The sequence below is a fragment of the Poecile atricapillus genome, chromosome Z, assembly GCF_030490865.1.
Source record: "Poecile atricapillus isolate bPoeAtr1 chromosome Z, bPoeAtr1.hap1, whole genome shotgun sequence".
In the NCBI taxonomy this organism is placed as follows: Eukaryota; Metazoa; Chordata; class Aves; order Passeriformes; family Paridae; genus Poecile; species Poecile atricapillus.
In genome coordinates, this window is record NC_081289.1 from 87,058,993 (window position 1) to 87,072,969 (window position 13,977).

Below are 13,977 nucleotides of genomic sequence, written 5' to 3' on the forward strand. Positions count from 1 at the left end.
ATTAGACCCCTGTGCTTCAGCACTGGTCTGAGCACTGTGAAATGACATCTAAATCCCAACCTTTTGGTGTGTGAAAAACAAAACATAAACCCTCTCCATGAGCAGTCAATTATGCATAATTCAATGTACATGAATGGCCACATGTTAAAAGGTATTTTCTGCTCAGGTCTCACTGAAGACAGTGGGACTGAGGCTTAGTGACTAGGACTACTCCCAGTTTTACTTCAATGGTTAAACTAGAGCAGGCTTTCCTTATCTGTGTTGGGATACTGGGCCTGATGGTCACCAGCTCAAGTGAACTGATCGGAGATGTCCTGAGTGGCAGTAGCCTGGGCTACAGTCATCATGCCCTGGTGGAGTTCACAGTCCTCAGGCATATATATGGGTCAGGCAAAGAGTAAAGGCAGGACCCTGCATTTGAGAAGAGCAAACTTTCAGCTCTTCAAGGAAGTCAGTAGGTACCCCCTGGGAAACTGCCCTCAAGGACAAGGGAGCAGAACAGAGCTGGTAGATCTTTTAAGGCTATCTCCCAAGACGAAGAGCTGTAAACCCAGGTGAAAGAAATTGGACAAGAAAGACAAGAGACTGGATGACTGTATTGGAACATGGTAGCTGAATTAAAGGGCAAAAATGAAATGCACAAGTGGTGGAAGAAGGTACAGGTATCATGGAAAGAGTACAGGAACACAGTCTGGTTGTGTACAGGTGGGGTCAGGAAGGTTAAGGTGTAGCTGGAGCTGAAGCAGGCAAGGGAAGCCAAGAATAACAAGGAGGGCTTCTACAGACATATGTCAGCCAGAAAAGGAAGGTTGAAGAAGGTGTACTCCACTTGGTAAGCAAGGCTGGCATGAGGAGTAGTTGAAGCACTCAACAACAATTTTGCCTCAGTCTTCTCTTGCAACCTCTCCTCCCACTTCTCTCAAGTGTTTGCTCCACAAGACAGGACCTGGGGGAGCAAAGTCTGTCCCACTGTAAGAGAAAATCAGGTTTGGGACCACTTGAAGAACCTGAACATTCCAAAGTCTATGGAATGTTATGAGATGTATCCCTGAGTCCCAGGAATTGGCTGATTTAACTACCAAGCCACTGTCCATGATATTTGAAAAGTGTGGCAGGCAGGTGACTGGAAAAAGGGAAATATTGTACACATCTTAAAAAAGGGTAGACAGAAGGACCCTGGGAACTATCAACTTGTTAGTCCCATTATCTCTGTGCCTGGAAAGATCATGGAACAGATCTTCCTAGAAGCTCTGCTAAAGCACATGGAGGACAGAGGGAGCTGTTCTAGGCAGTCAGCACAGCTTCACCAAGGGAAAGTGTTGCCTGACCAACCTGGTGGAGAGTCTCCATCGATGGACAAGGAAAAAGCTATGTATATCATTTATCTGAACTTCTGTAAGGCCTTTGACTTGGTCCCCCACATCCTTCTCTCTAAACTGGAGAGAGATGGACTTGATGGGTGGACAATTTAATGGACAAGGAATTTACTGGACATCTTTATTTAGAGGATAGTGGTCAATGGCCTGAGGTCTGAATGGAAATCAGTAACAAGCAGTGTCCTTCAAGGGTCAATTCTGGGACCAATGTCCTCATCAATGACATAGTGGCATTGAGTGAGCCTTCAGCAAGTTTGCAGATGACATTAAGCTGTGTGGTGTGACTGATGCACCTGGAATGGATGCATTGAATGCCATCCAGAGGGACCTGGACAAGATTGAGAAGTAGGCCCATGGGAACCTGGAGGTTTGACAAGGCCAAGTGTAAAGTGCCTGAGCCAGGACAACTCACAGCCCAGAAAGCCAAATGCATACTGGGCTGCATCCAAAGCAGTGTGGCCAGCAGGGTGAGGAAGAAGATTTTGCCCCTCTGCTCTGCTCATGTTAGACCCCACCTGGAACCCTGCATCCAGCTCTGGAGTCCCCAGCACAGGAAAGACATGGGCCACAAAGATGATCAGAGGGCTGGAGAACAGGCTGAGAGAGCTAGGGTTGTTCAGGATGAGGAAGAGAAGGTTCTAAGAAGATGTTACAGCAGCCTTCCAGTCCCTAAAGGGGGATATATAAGAGCTGGAGAGGGACATTTTACAAGAGCATGTAATGACCGGACAAGGCAAATGGCTTCAAACTGAAAGGGGGGCAGGTTTAAATTAGATATAAGGAAGAAATTCTTTACTCTGAGGGTGGGTGGTAAAGCAGTGCAACAGGTTGCTCAGAGAAGTTGTTGATGGCCCATTCCTGAAACTGTTCAAGGCCAGGTTGAATGGAGGGCCTTGGAAAAACCTGGTCAAGTGGAAAATATTCCTGATCATGGCAGGGGGGTTGGAACCAGATGACCTTTAAGGTCTCTTCCAAATCAAAGGACTTTGTGATTCTAGGATTCTATGGTTGTTGAGAGATTAAAATCATGTGAAATTAGCTGAGAACTGTTGTGCTGCCTTGGGAATTCAGAGAAAGGCAATATAAAAATGCATCCTTAAGAAGAATAGGAAGCCATGGATCTTGCTTTGTCAGAGACCAGGTCAGATCAAATTTAAAGAGAGTTAAATCCCCCCTGTTTCCTTCCTTCCCACATGAACAAAACTCTCTATAAAGGCACACACTTCTGTTTGTTTTGTGTGGTTTCCTCAGGCAGTGAATTATCTGAGATTGGTTGTTTAGTTTCAGACTTTACGATAAGCTTTTAATTATAGCACAGGAGTTTCATTACATGTTACTCTGAGCCAGCTGGAAGCAGTTACACTTTAGTCCTCCTCCCCCTCCCTCCTCACCACAGGATGTCATTTCCAAGGCCTTACCCTTCTTGTCTTGATGATTATGGGATGAAACTGCCACATATGGATCTGTATTTTCAGATGAACCAAGCGGATCCTTCCAATCCAGCATGCGTCCCCTAGCATCATAACCCTGTCGAGCGCGAGAGTCAGAAGTGGTGGTGCTTGGGACTAGGGAACTGGAGTGTCCTGTTTATATTATAAATACAGGCAGGGAAGACAAGTCTCATTAGTAACTTACCACGCTACCTCCCCATGCGCAGGGGTGTACGCACTGCTTTGCTTCTGTGACGGGTGAACATCTTGTCTTAGGCTGAGCAATGTTTCAAAAGTCCTTCAAATCATGACTCCAAAGGAGGAGGGAATTTGAACCTTCCAGATCAGGGTGCTAAAAGGTGCTGCCACTGAGCTGGCAGTTCTGTGCTTCTCAAAAGAGTTAAATGCATATGAAAGAGCATAAGCACACGTTATCTGAGTCAAGCATCCTTTGGCTAGATTCAGTACACATGCCTGACAGAAACCGAAGTGTCAGCCCATGCTGTCTGATACTGGCTCAGTCAAAATGCAAATAAAAAAATCAATTGAAACAGAACAATGTTCAAAATGGCTGAAACTGAATGGGAACACCGGAAGAACTACGAAATGGTGACATCATGAGGCACTGTACCTCATGCCCCCAGGGGAATGAAGGACTGCCTAACCAGTGTGCTCACACTGCGGCATTCCTCTCCAGATGGGAAATGTCCCAGGCCAGCTGCTCACACCCACTTGCACCATCAGTATTGGTCCTGTCTGAGCTGATGGTCCAAAATGGCTCTGAAATAAGCACAAGACTGAACACTATTTCTGCTCAGAGCGACAGTGCAGACAATGCCTCACCTTGTGGATCTGCCCAAGAGCACCTGACTCCAGCAGCAGCTGAGAATGAGATCTCACAGGCCTTTTTTCCATTACAAATGCTCTAGACATTGTTACTGGTGCCCTGAACAAGACTGATCCGCTTCTCACATATCCCAACACACAGCGCATTCACAGAACTTGCCCCACTGGAAACACAGCACAATTTGAAAGGTGGCTTGGATGGGACAGTGGCGTGTTTGTAGATTCATACACTCTTTGCAGCTGGATCTGAAAAGCACATCAGCACCTAAAATACTTGAGTCTACTGTCTCTGAAAGACAGCTCCCACATGGAATTTCCAGTGGCTCAACTGCTTTGGCAAGAGGGCACCAAATGCCATCCACACCACAACATTTTGACCTCAAAACTGTTCTGAAAGTTTCCTTCCAGCACATGTGAAAAGGTGAGTTATTTTCATCAGCATTCAAGGAGTTCTGGGCCTCCTTAATTTGATGTGGAGTAACTATATCCCCATACCTACTTTTCTTAAAGAGCCCATTAAAAAAAGGATTTTTGACACATGCTCAAACACAAACTAACAGAATTGGATTATTCACAGAGAGAATGGAATATAACATTTTTTTGTCAGGTAACACTAGGCAGAATGACAGCAGCCCTCCTTTCTCCTGTCTCCTTTGGAACAGCCCAGTAAATTAATTTTGCTTCCTAAAATGAGTCTCACTTGGAGAGGAGTCCAATCACCAGGCTACAGGCTGCCCTAGCAGGGACCCTCTCGCTGCTCCTTTCCTTGATCTTGCTTCACTGCTCAGAAAAATAATTTGAGATTCACTAGGGCAGAGATAGATCAACATGAGGAACTGAAATGTAAGCCTCACAGAGGAGGCACAGAGCTGGGCAGGTAGAGCCTGTGCTTCTGTAGTTTATTTTAAACAGTTCCTGGGTATGCACAAAGCTTTTGAAAGCTGCATCTAAAAAATGCTGCTTTAAATGGCTTCTAAATCCATCCAAATTAGCTCTCAGAAGTCTAGAGAGAGATGATGAACCTAGATCCTCAATTCTACTCCAAGAATCAAAAACTGAAATGCTGGCCACCAGTGTCCCCAAGCTTTCAGATGTCCCCACATGCTTCATTTTATCCAGCCCCATTCACCAGCTTCATGGTATTGAACTTCTGATGAAGCCAAAAAAATGCAGCAACTTCTATTAAGATGCTGTTATGATTTAAAGAAGTCCTGTTGAATATTAATGTCTTTAGAGTAAAAAAAAGTCTGTGCTCCTCTGTAAGTTTTCAAGGAGCTCTTTTGATTTACTTAATGGAATTATATATGGGAGTGCTTTGGACTATGTTTTGCATAGGACATGGCCATAATGAGCTCCTTTAACTTGTATGTTTAGAAAGGAAAATTGGTTAAATTTACAGTGTTCTCACCATGAAGCCAACCTTCAGCTACAGGTAATTGTTAACATAATTTAACTCTGGATGTCAGTCTGAAGGTTTTATACTGACAAAGGCAGTGGATTTTTTACCCTCTCATAGTAGAAAGTGTTTTTTCTCCCAGCCATCTCTCCTTGAAACAGCAAATTAAATACTGTATTTTGTTAAGACAGAGTTTTGAATGTTGCCCAAATAGAAAAGAGAAGCCAAATGTTATCTTCTTTTAAAAGGTTTCCATAAGCACCAGCATGGCTGGGAACATTGGTAACACACAGATAGAGGACTCCAATCCAAATGTGCTGCCTGCTCCACACACAGCAGTCCTGCAGCAGGACTATCTGTGTCCAAGGGAGAGGTAGAGGTCCAGCAAGTGAAAACACACACCCTCTTGAAGCAAGAATATACTGGATCCTGAAAGCATTCACTCCAACACTATTTTATGCTTGTCAACTCCTGTGTGCAACCCCACGGAACAAGACAAATAATGGGGCAGAAAACAGAAATTATGGTGTTTTCATGTTTTCTTTTCCCTAAGGATTAAGCCACAGTGCAAGCATTCATGGGGTTCCAGTCTTCAAGTTTATACCCCATTCAGCAACACCAGTAATGTGTACAGTATTTGGTCAGCTTACACATAGTGCTGCACTCAACATAAGAAAGCAATTAGTCATTGCTTGATAAGGAGGTAAAAGAGAAGAAAATCTTGCCAAGTAGCAATCATATTATATGCCTGTGTTTGATATGCATTTATATGCCTATATCTCTTTCCAGACACTTGCACTTTTAAGTGTGCTTAAAGGAGAAATTCTAAGGAAAAGCTATAAGTATGGTTAAAGAAAAACATTTCATAATATAGAAATCTGGAGAAAGTATATGCCTAAGGGACACATTTTCTGGGGGAAAATATAGTTCTTGAACCATATATTGCCAATACACAGAGAACTTGCTGGTAATGGAAAGCTAAGGCTTTGTGAAGACATTAATATGTACCAGATGGTCACTGGGTAGAGAGGAGTTCCATATAAATACAAGGAATCAGTATACTCTGCTACTAATGTATTAGTCTAGTACAGACTGAGAAGCAAGCTTACACAGCTGATCAAGACAAACTTTCTTCCTTTTGATTTTGAGGAAGCAGGACAAGAGTAGATTAAACCTGCTCCTGTAAGCAGTATCACAGTGTCCTGTAAGTGCCTGAAAAGCCAGTCCCACTGGGTGAATTTCACTTCTGAGCAGTGTGGCACCACAAATGTATGAGCTACTTAAGTTTCCCTCATAAACAGAGAAAAGACTGAAGTGGCAGACAACCCTGTCCTGGCCCTCTCACACACAGCCATTATCAAGCCTTTACAATGCACTAAATAGTTTGCAACATGTAGTGGGCCTTTTCTTCCCGTCACACCATTTTTTTACCACTCTGACTTGCAAATAAGCTTTGCTGAAATTTAACAAGGCTTTAGCACGTCTGAGATGTGGTCAGTACCTCTATGTTAATAATGGTTAACACAAAAACATCCGAAAAACCAATTCTGCCTTTGTTTTAAAATAGGCGTCTGAATAACTGTACACATAGTGCTTTTCAAATGTCTTTGTTTAAAGAAAACATGTAAAAATCAAATAGATGCTCTTTAAAAATATCTGGTCTAGGTGCTTCCATTATTTGCAAAAACTTTTCATTTGGAGTGCTGTAATCAAGTAACAGAGGCAGAGTAAAAGCACTTAGTGCCTATAAGCACAGATAATGATGCAGAAAGGCTGCACTTCTGTAACTATAGCTTGTTCTGAAGTGCACTTGTAAAATGTAAAGTTTTTTTTTTAGGTTTAAAACAAAGACAGAGTCAATACTATCAGTATTTGATAGGTGGTCTAATATGCACAAGTCATTAGAATCTCAGAGGTTAAGATATCTGCACACTATCCTATTAACAGCTATAGCAACCTAATTAGACAATTAGAGGGAAAGTTAAGTCAATACTATAGAGGAAGAAAGAACTATGGCTAGGGGGTAATATAAGGGCCCAATTCACTAAGAACTGATGTTTCCAAAAGGTAATTGAAGCTGCTATTTTTGCAGTGATCTAGCTTAATCTCCTTGTTTAAATTATGCTTCTGCAAAATTTCTCTCTGACTTTCTGCATCCAGACCTTCAGTCTGCTATCCTCTCCTTGAGTGTCACTTCAGCCACCTGTGTGCAGTTTGCACTTCAAATGCTTGCAACTGATCATGTGAGACTGCCTTAGGAAGAGAGCTCATGTGCCAAACTTAGGGGGAGGCTGGTGCTAAGAATACAAAGATTAAGGGCTTGGTTCTCTTTTTATTCACACTGCTACAGATTGGTATTTAGTGTCTTGAAGCAGGATGATTTATAGTGGCATAAATGAAGAGAATCAAGCCTTATGAATTCTTTTGGAGCTTCAGATGGCTTTGAGCGTATTTAGCCCACTGAGCATTCACTCGGTTGGTATTCTGGTACCAATGTTCTGAAGCTCAATCTTAACCATGACATAGTATTTACCTTTGCATTAAACTGTACTCAGTAACATCAAAATACGTAATTCATAAATTTCTTGTTTTTTCAAGATACAAAATTACTCGGACCAGTCGCTACAGTTGGCAAACATGAACATGCTTACTGAGACTGGGTACTACCTCATCCTAGAATTTTTGCAGCCCTGATGTGGAAGATCAATAGAGGTGACTAGCAGTAGGTGAAAAGAAAGCCCAACTGCAAAAATATCAGAATAGGCATTTTAATTAAACCAATAGAAGGAGGAGCTGACTTGCATAGAGACTTGCATCCTTACCAGGATGTACCTGAGAGGGGTCAATGAAATAAGCTGTAAAAGACCAGACATGAATGGGAACCCATGTCAATGCTGGGTTTTCTCAGTTTTCTCTGTTGCACCTGCCCGTAAGGTCCTACTTCAAAAGCTGGGTTCATTTATGGATTCTATCTTTGGGCTTGACATGCCTGGACAGTAAAATGTACTCTCTTGTGCTAACTGTACTCTGTTAGACTTCAGCTTTTTTCATTCTGCTGCTCATTTGAAACATTTTCTGCTTCCTTGGTCAGATTAAAATACCAGTTTTTACTGAAGGACCTACTAATACTCTAGCTGGCAGGATCCAGAACCACAGTTCCACAGCTATAACTCTGCAGACTATGGAAAGCTAGAACATTTCTGGCACATCAGCACTATGCCCAAAGCCACTCTCTTTATCTTTACATTCAGCAGTATGGATTTCATTATTACTCTTCTTTAATTACTGTTCTGTGCATTAGAAATACAGCAAGTTCACAATGAAAGAAAGTATAAACCGTATATGCAGATGAAACTGTCCATATATTAGAAAGTCTCAACTTGCCTTTGATTTTGTACATTCCCTTCACTGCTTTTCATTACCATACTTTCAAATAAGTTTCACCTGCACGTTTTTCATTTCCTGGTAATAAACGGTAGGGGGAATTTGATTTTATTTTTACAAATGTTGAACAGCATTCCTGTGCCTACAGTTATTTATATTCTGCTGTACTGCGCTGTCATTGGCTGAGGTCTGTACCTACATACTCTGCAGGCACGAGATGAAAGGATCAATTAAAAGTTCACATCAACCTACCTCTTTCTGTGTTCAGCCAAACGTATGGTGAATTTGATCTAGCCCTAATGAACTGCTAGTCTTGTACAGCCTGAAAGCAACTTCACAAGGAAGCTCCCACCCCACATGGAATTTTGCCATTGACTTAACTTGGCAGCAAGGCCACACATCCTCTTAGCTTGTGTGTGCTTGTCTTTGTTCAGGATGTCTAAAAGAAAAGCTATTGCAATGTATGTCCATGTTTGAATTTGAAGTGATTTTTTATTCTGCAGTGACTCCTCATGAAGACATTCTTCACTCCAAGAACCAGCACAATCTACTTCCAAATATGCAGAACAAAGTGGTAGAAAGCACTATGATCACAGATTAACAGCTGCCTCATGGGAACCTGCTACTCTAGGCTTACAGAAACGATCCTCTTCAGTTCAGGTCATTTAATTTGCTATGTAAATTTAAATGAACAATGTAAATGACTCACCCTAGAAGTGACAAGAACCTTCAGGAACTGAGGCATAATCTAATCCCAAACTACACCAGTAAAAGGCTAATTTTCCTTATGAGAGATCTTTCTGTAACCTAGGGATAGTTCTGCTTTCCCTAAGGTATCTCTGACTGGCTGCTGTAGCAGTAATGGTACCAGCCTGTACAGCTCATGAGTGGGATGTGAGCTACTATCTTGTTTATCCTGGTGAACACATAAGATGCATCACTGTACTCAAGTGTTTCTTTGAGTGTTCAGATGAAGCATGCGCTTAATCACGTATGCTGGCAGGCCATTAAAATAGGCCGTATCTGACTTTAATTCAATGGAGACAGTTTTGAGGGAAGACAAGAAAAGAGGGATTGAAAATCAAGACATATGACTTAATCCTAGTTGTGATTAGTGAATCGGGCCCTCAGAACCAAGACAAAGCAAGAAAAATTGGGTAATAACTATTTGAGTACAGGAACTACTAGCTAACACAAGGATTTGGGGAGAATTTTAAAAAACACTCATAAACTGACCATACACTGTGTAGTAAGACATTTCATGATCAGGTGAAGCAGTTGAAATGTCTATGAACAAAATAAATTGGGAAGAAACATTAAGTATAACAAAAGTATGAATATATAAAGAAGTTTAGTAAAAAGTGATTCCTCCAAAATAGATTTTCTGTCAGTAAATATTGAAACTAAGAACTTCCTTACCATTCAGGGCTACGAAGGAATCTGAAAGACAAATAACAGGGGAAAAATCATTATTTCTATCTTGTTTTTCCTTTTAAGTAGTTTGCTGCTAATAGCCATTAATGTTTCAGCTGATATTTATAACCATTTGATTTGTACAGTAAGGACCCAGGCAAACTTAATATTCCGACATACCCAAAACTAATGTCTGGCTTTGAAAATGCTCGTGACCAGCTCTGTTCAGGAGGTACTGGAGCGGGAGGGCCAGTGTCCCCCCTGCTTTCTTTGCAAATCCTAGTCTAAGGCAAGGCATTGCAGGGGAAGCAGCCAGCAATGTGAGTGGACAGAACTTGGGTGACCCAAGATCACATGAACTATTAAAATCAGCTGTGTTAGCAGGAAATGAAATCTGCCTCTGTGCAGTGTCAAGGTTCAATGCATCATTCAGGGCTAAAGAGGGATTTAAGCAGGGTATAGGCTTTGTCACTCTCTGCACAGAAGCAGATCTCTCTCCATGAGCACAACGTGCTGTTCCTGAATAATTTCCTATCCTTCTTTTATATGTAACTGACGTCAGGTACCCTCCACTCCTGCCTAACCTATTTGCCCAAGGAGAGCAGAACTGGCTGAAAAGGGCAAAGATACACCAGCTGGGAACTGGCCTGATTTTGGTGCTAACCCATTTTACAGGGGGACAGAGGTGAGGCCTATGTGTACACCTCCTTCAAAAAATCTTTGTGGTAGTCTGTATTAACCTTTCTTAGGACAGAAGCTGAAATCCTTATACTCCTTCAAGCACAGTAATTAGAATAATTAATGGCTCTTGAATAAGGATGTGCAAGGCATGAGAAGGCTCTGGATTTCTCCAGAGCAGCTGGCCCACACTATGTCCCATGGCACAGTCTAGTGCTCTTTTTTCTTTGTATTGCAGAAGTAATGACTCTCTCACTGTACATTGATTCCTTGGCTTCATCAGTTTTATTCCATCAGTGAGAATTACACTGAAAAGACCGCGAGTCTTGATTTCATGAGGTTTATAAATAATATTTGGAGCTCAGAATCAAACCAGCCTTGGTGAGAACATTTGGAACAAGAGCTGTCCTGAACACAGATGTTCGTATTCCTGAAGGCTCAGAAAACAGCATGCAAGGTTTCTTTCCATGCAGTGCAAGCTATGCGCTTTTAAGCATTTCAGTACAAAACTGTAAATGTTTAAGGACCGTGTTTAAGCTTCCAGCTCATGCTGTCAGTACTTAAGGTTTACCATTAAAATTTCTTAGACAGTGCCAATAGTACCTGACCCTTAATACCATGAGGTTGTCCAGACTATATGTAAAATTCCCTAATATTCACAAACTAAGTTATAATTTCTTGATCCGGATCCAAAACTGAAGATGTATTTCACTGTCTTATTGTGCTGCATGGGAATGTAGTCCAAATCACAGACTACACTAAGAAACCAAGCCACTTCTGTACATTTACATAAACAACCCAACCACCAGGGCTAATAAAGACAATGACCCCAATTCATTATGCCATTGCTGTAAATCAACATCCTCTAGAGCTGAGCTTTTCTCATTATGCAGCCACTCCAAAGTCCAGTGTTCGTATAAATCACGTGAACTGGGCTATTTTCCTCAAACACATTTAAACAACAGTACTTCTTCTTAACCTACATCATTAGCTACATTGCTGTCCCTGTTGTGGCTTATGTTGCTACAAAACAATGCCTGACAGGTAATGGTGATTTGAGGCATTCAGAAGGGTGCTGTGACACACGGTAAACAGAGGTAGAAGTTTTGCTTACTTTGGCAGTCACCCAGGCCATCTGTATTGCCACGTTCTATGTCCTGTTCAAATGCCAGTCTAAATAATAGAAAGAAACAGAACAGTATGAATAACAACAGTCATAGGCATTACCAGAAAGAAATTATCACATGTTCAAATCCCTGCTGTGAAACTGGCTATTTCTTTGGAAATTCCACACAAAGGCTGAAAAACCACAACTTACACATTTGAGCTATTCATCATTGCTTAATGAACTCTTGGCTTCTAATGACACTTTGCCTCTATATTATTGCTTTTTAAAAATCCACTGCATGCCTTATTACCAAGGGAAGAAAAGACCTGCATTTTTTAAACTGTTAAATATATGATGTTATCAGAAACAACTGTAACCCTACCTTAACCTATGCAGAGTAGACTGGGTGCACTGGCACTTTGGTGTGAGAAGGAAGCCAACCCATGGGGGAGATACTGTGCTTGAGGGAAAAAACCTGCATTTCAGCAATCACTTAGTATAGCACTGGATGAGGCTGCAAGGCAAAAGGTCCACCCCACAAAAAGTATTCCCTTTAACTCAGAGGGCTCTACTGACAAACACTCACATGCTTTTCTAGCTGACCTGCTCAACTTATGCTCCCAACCTCTCTCTGTGATTTTGGAAAACTATTGAAGTTGTTCTTCCAACTTCCTGTGCGGTCAAAGGTGAATGACAAGAACCCTGGAAAACTTCCAAATATGAGTCCTTGTCTATATTAGGATCCTGCCCTTGAGGCATAATTACCCTTGCAGACAACTCATTCTAAATCCGTGTTCTTGTAACACCTGCTCCATTATCACCTACTCTAGGTGGGTGCCTAACACCTCTGCCTCCTTTTGGCTAGATTAGAATTTCACCAGGTATCTTCACAGCTGATCTGGACCCCTTTCCTAAGCAGTGGACAGAACATGAACTGCCTTGCTCGCTTTTGGACTTCAACACTCCAAGCTGCACAGCCTCTGTCTTGATGGATCTATTGATGAAAGTGCAAGCTGCTTTTAAAAGTGAGGTATGGAATTCCCCTACTTGGAAGGGGAAGAAGTCTTTGAATGACTTGGAAGTTGAAGAAGTCTTAAGCACTTCTGGAGTAATGAAAAACCAGATATGGGCACAGGTGCATTTTAGCATTATCCTACCAAATGTCAAATCAGAAACAACCCACATTTTTGTAGTCAAGCGTATACAGACACATATAGCTACAGCATCCCCAGCAGATGGGGGAAATCAGCAAATTAAGAACAAGACAGAAACACAGGGATTGTTACTTCTCCATTATATACTGAGGACCTGTAGAGAAGCAGGGTTCAGTGGCGTCAGATGTAGGGCTCTCAAGGCTTTGTGATGTCTGTGCTACATTTCCACTACTACCATGAGGGAGTGTAGTTGTATAGCTCAGAGTGGGCAGTCATATCGTGTGTTAGAAGTGGCCAAGAAATGTGAGCTCTGGAGTGGGTTTGCTCCCTGTAAACTTCACAGACTTTCATTATCATAAAATAATTAAATTCTACTGTTAAGCAAGGGGAGATCCAGCACTTCTCTAAATCTGTTTTAAGCCCTTACTGTACTCTGTTATTCCTCTTAGTAATGCACAGTAAATTAGAAGGACTGGTTTTGTTTTCAGTGGACAAATTACTTCAGTAATTTAATTTGGATTCTATTGCCTCTTTAATCAGCTGTGATGGCTCCAGTGTAGGCTGGTCCAGACATATCCATCCAATTCACTCCTTTCAATAATACGTGGTCCTTAATACAGCTCTTTCATTTTCTTCTTCCTCCTCTTTCAGCAGTTACCAATCAGCTGACCGCTCACATCAAAAAAATTTGTGAGACATTTCAGAGGTGAATGCAAATAAGGTAGAAACAAACACTTCCCACATTTTTCCCTTTCTAAAAGCCTCGTGTTTCAAATAGCTTTGCCCAAGACTGCCTGGCACCACCGCCACAGCTTTGCAGCCTGTCCAGCCAGAGCCCTTACTCACTTGGAGCCAAGGACCGTCTGCGTGCACAGCCCGCTCTCCTTCACCCATCCACAGTATGGGTCTCTGGATGCTATGCAGGCCCTTGGGAGAGAAGAGCACAAGGTGGCATGAGTGCTCCAGCTTCCCCAATGCCCAGGCCTCTGACAGCCTCCACAAAACACATACTTTTTGCATTTGCTGTGACGCTCGCAACGTCCCAAGGGAACCTTGATGACACAGGTGGAGAAGGCGACGTACAGGGCACTGCTGGGCTTGTCAAGCTGCATGCCCATGATCCGCTTGTCCTCCATGCCATCATAGGTGCACCTGATTTGAATGAAAGTGAGGTGTGGTTACAAGTGGGCTC

At 42.2% G+C, this 13,977-nt stretch overlaps 1 protein-coding gene across 3 annotated transcripts in view; it reads right to left on the reverse strand.

Annotated features, from left to right (window-relative positions):
• SEMA6A (semaphorin 6A) overlaps nucleotides 1–13,977 on the reverse strand; it is a 118,857-nt gene that overhangs the window by 25,176 nt on the left and 79,704 nt on the right. For 2 of the 3 annotated variants that reach the window (XM_058827633.1, XM_058827634.1), the window contains exons 14-18: nucleotides 13,797–13,937; nucleotides 13,632–13,712; nucleotides 11,638–11,696; nucleotides 9,852–9,872; nucleotides 2,795–2,959 (exon numbers count right to left, since the gene is read on the reverse strand). In XM_058827633.1, the coding sequence (XP_058683616.1) occupies nucleotides 2,795–2,959; nucleotides 9,852–9,872; nucleotides 11,638–11,696; nucleotides 13,632–13,712; nucleotides 13,797–13,937 (467 nt within the window). The remainder of the gene's footprint in view (nucleotides 1–2,794; nucleotides 2,960–9,851; nucleotides 9,873–11,637; nucleotides 11,697–13,631; nucleotides 13,713–13,796; nucleotides 13,938–13,977) is intronic. The other variant, XM_058827635.1, reaches the window with a different exon arrangement.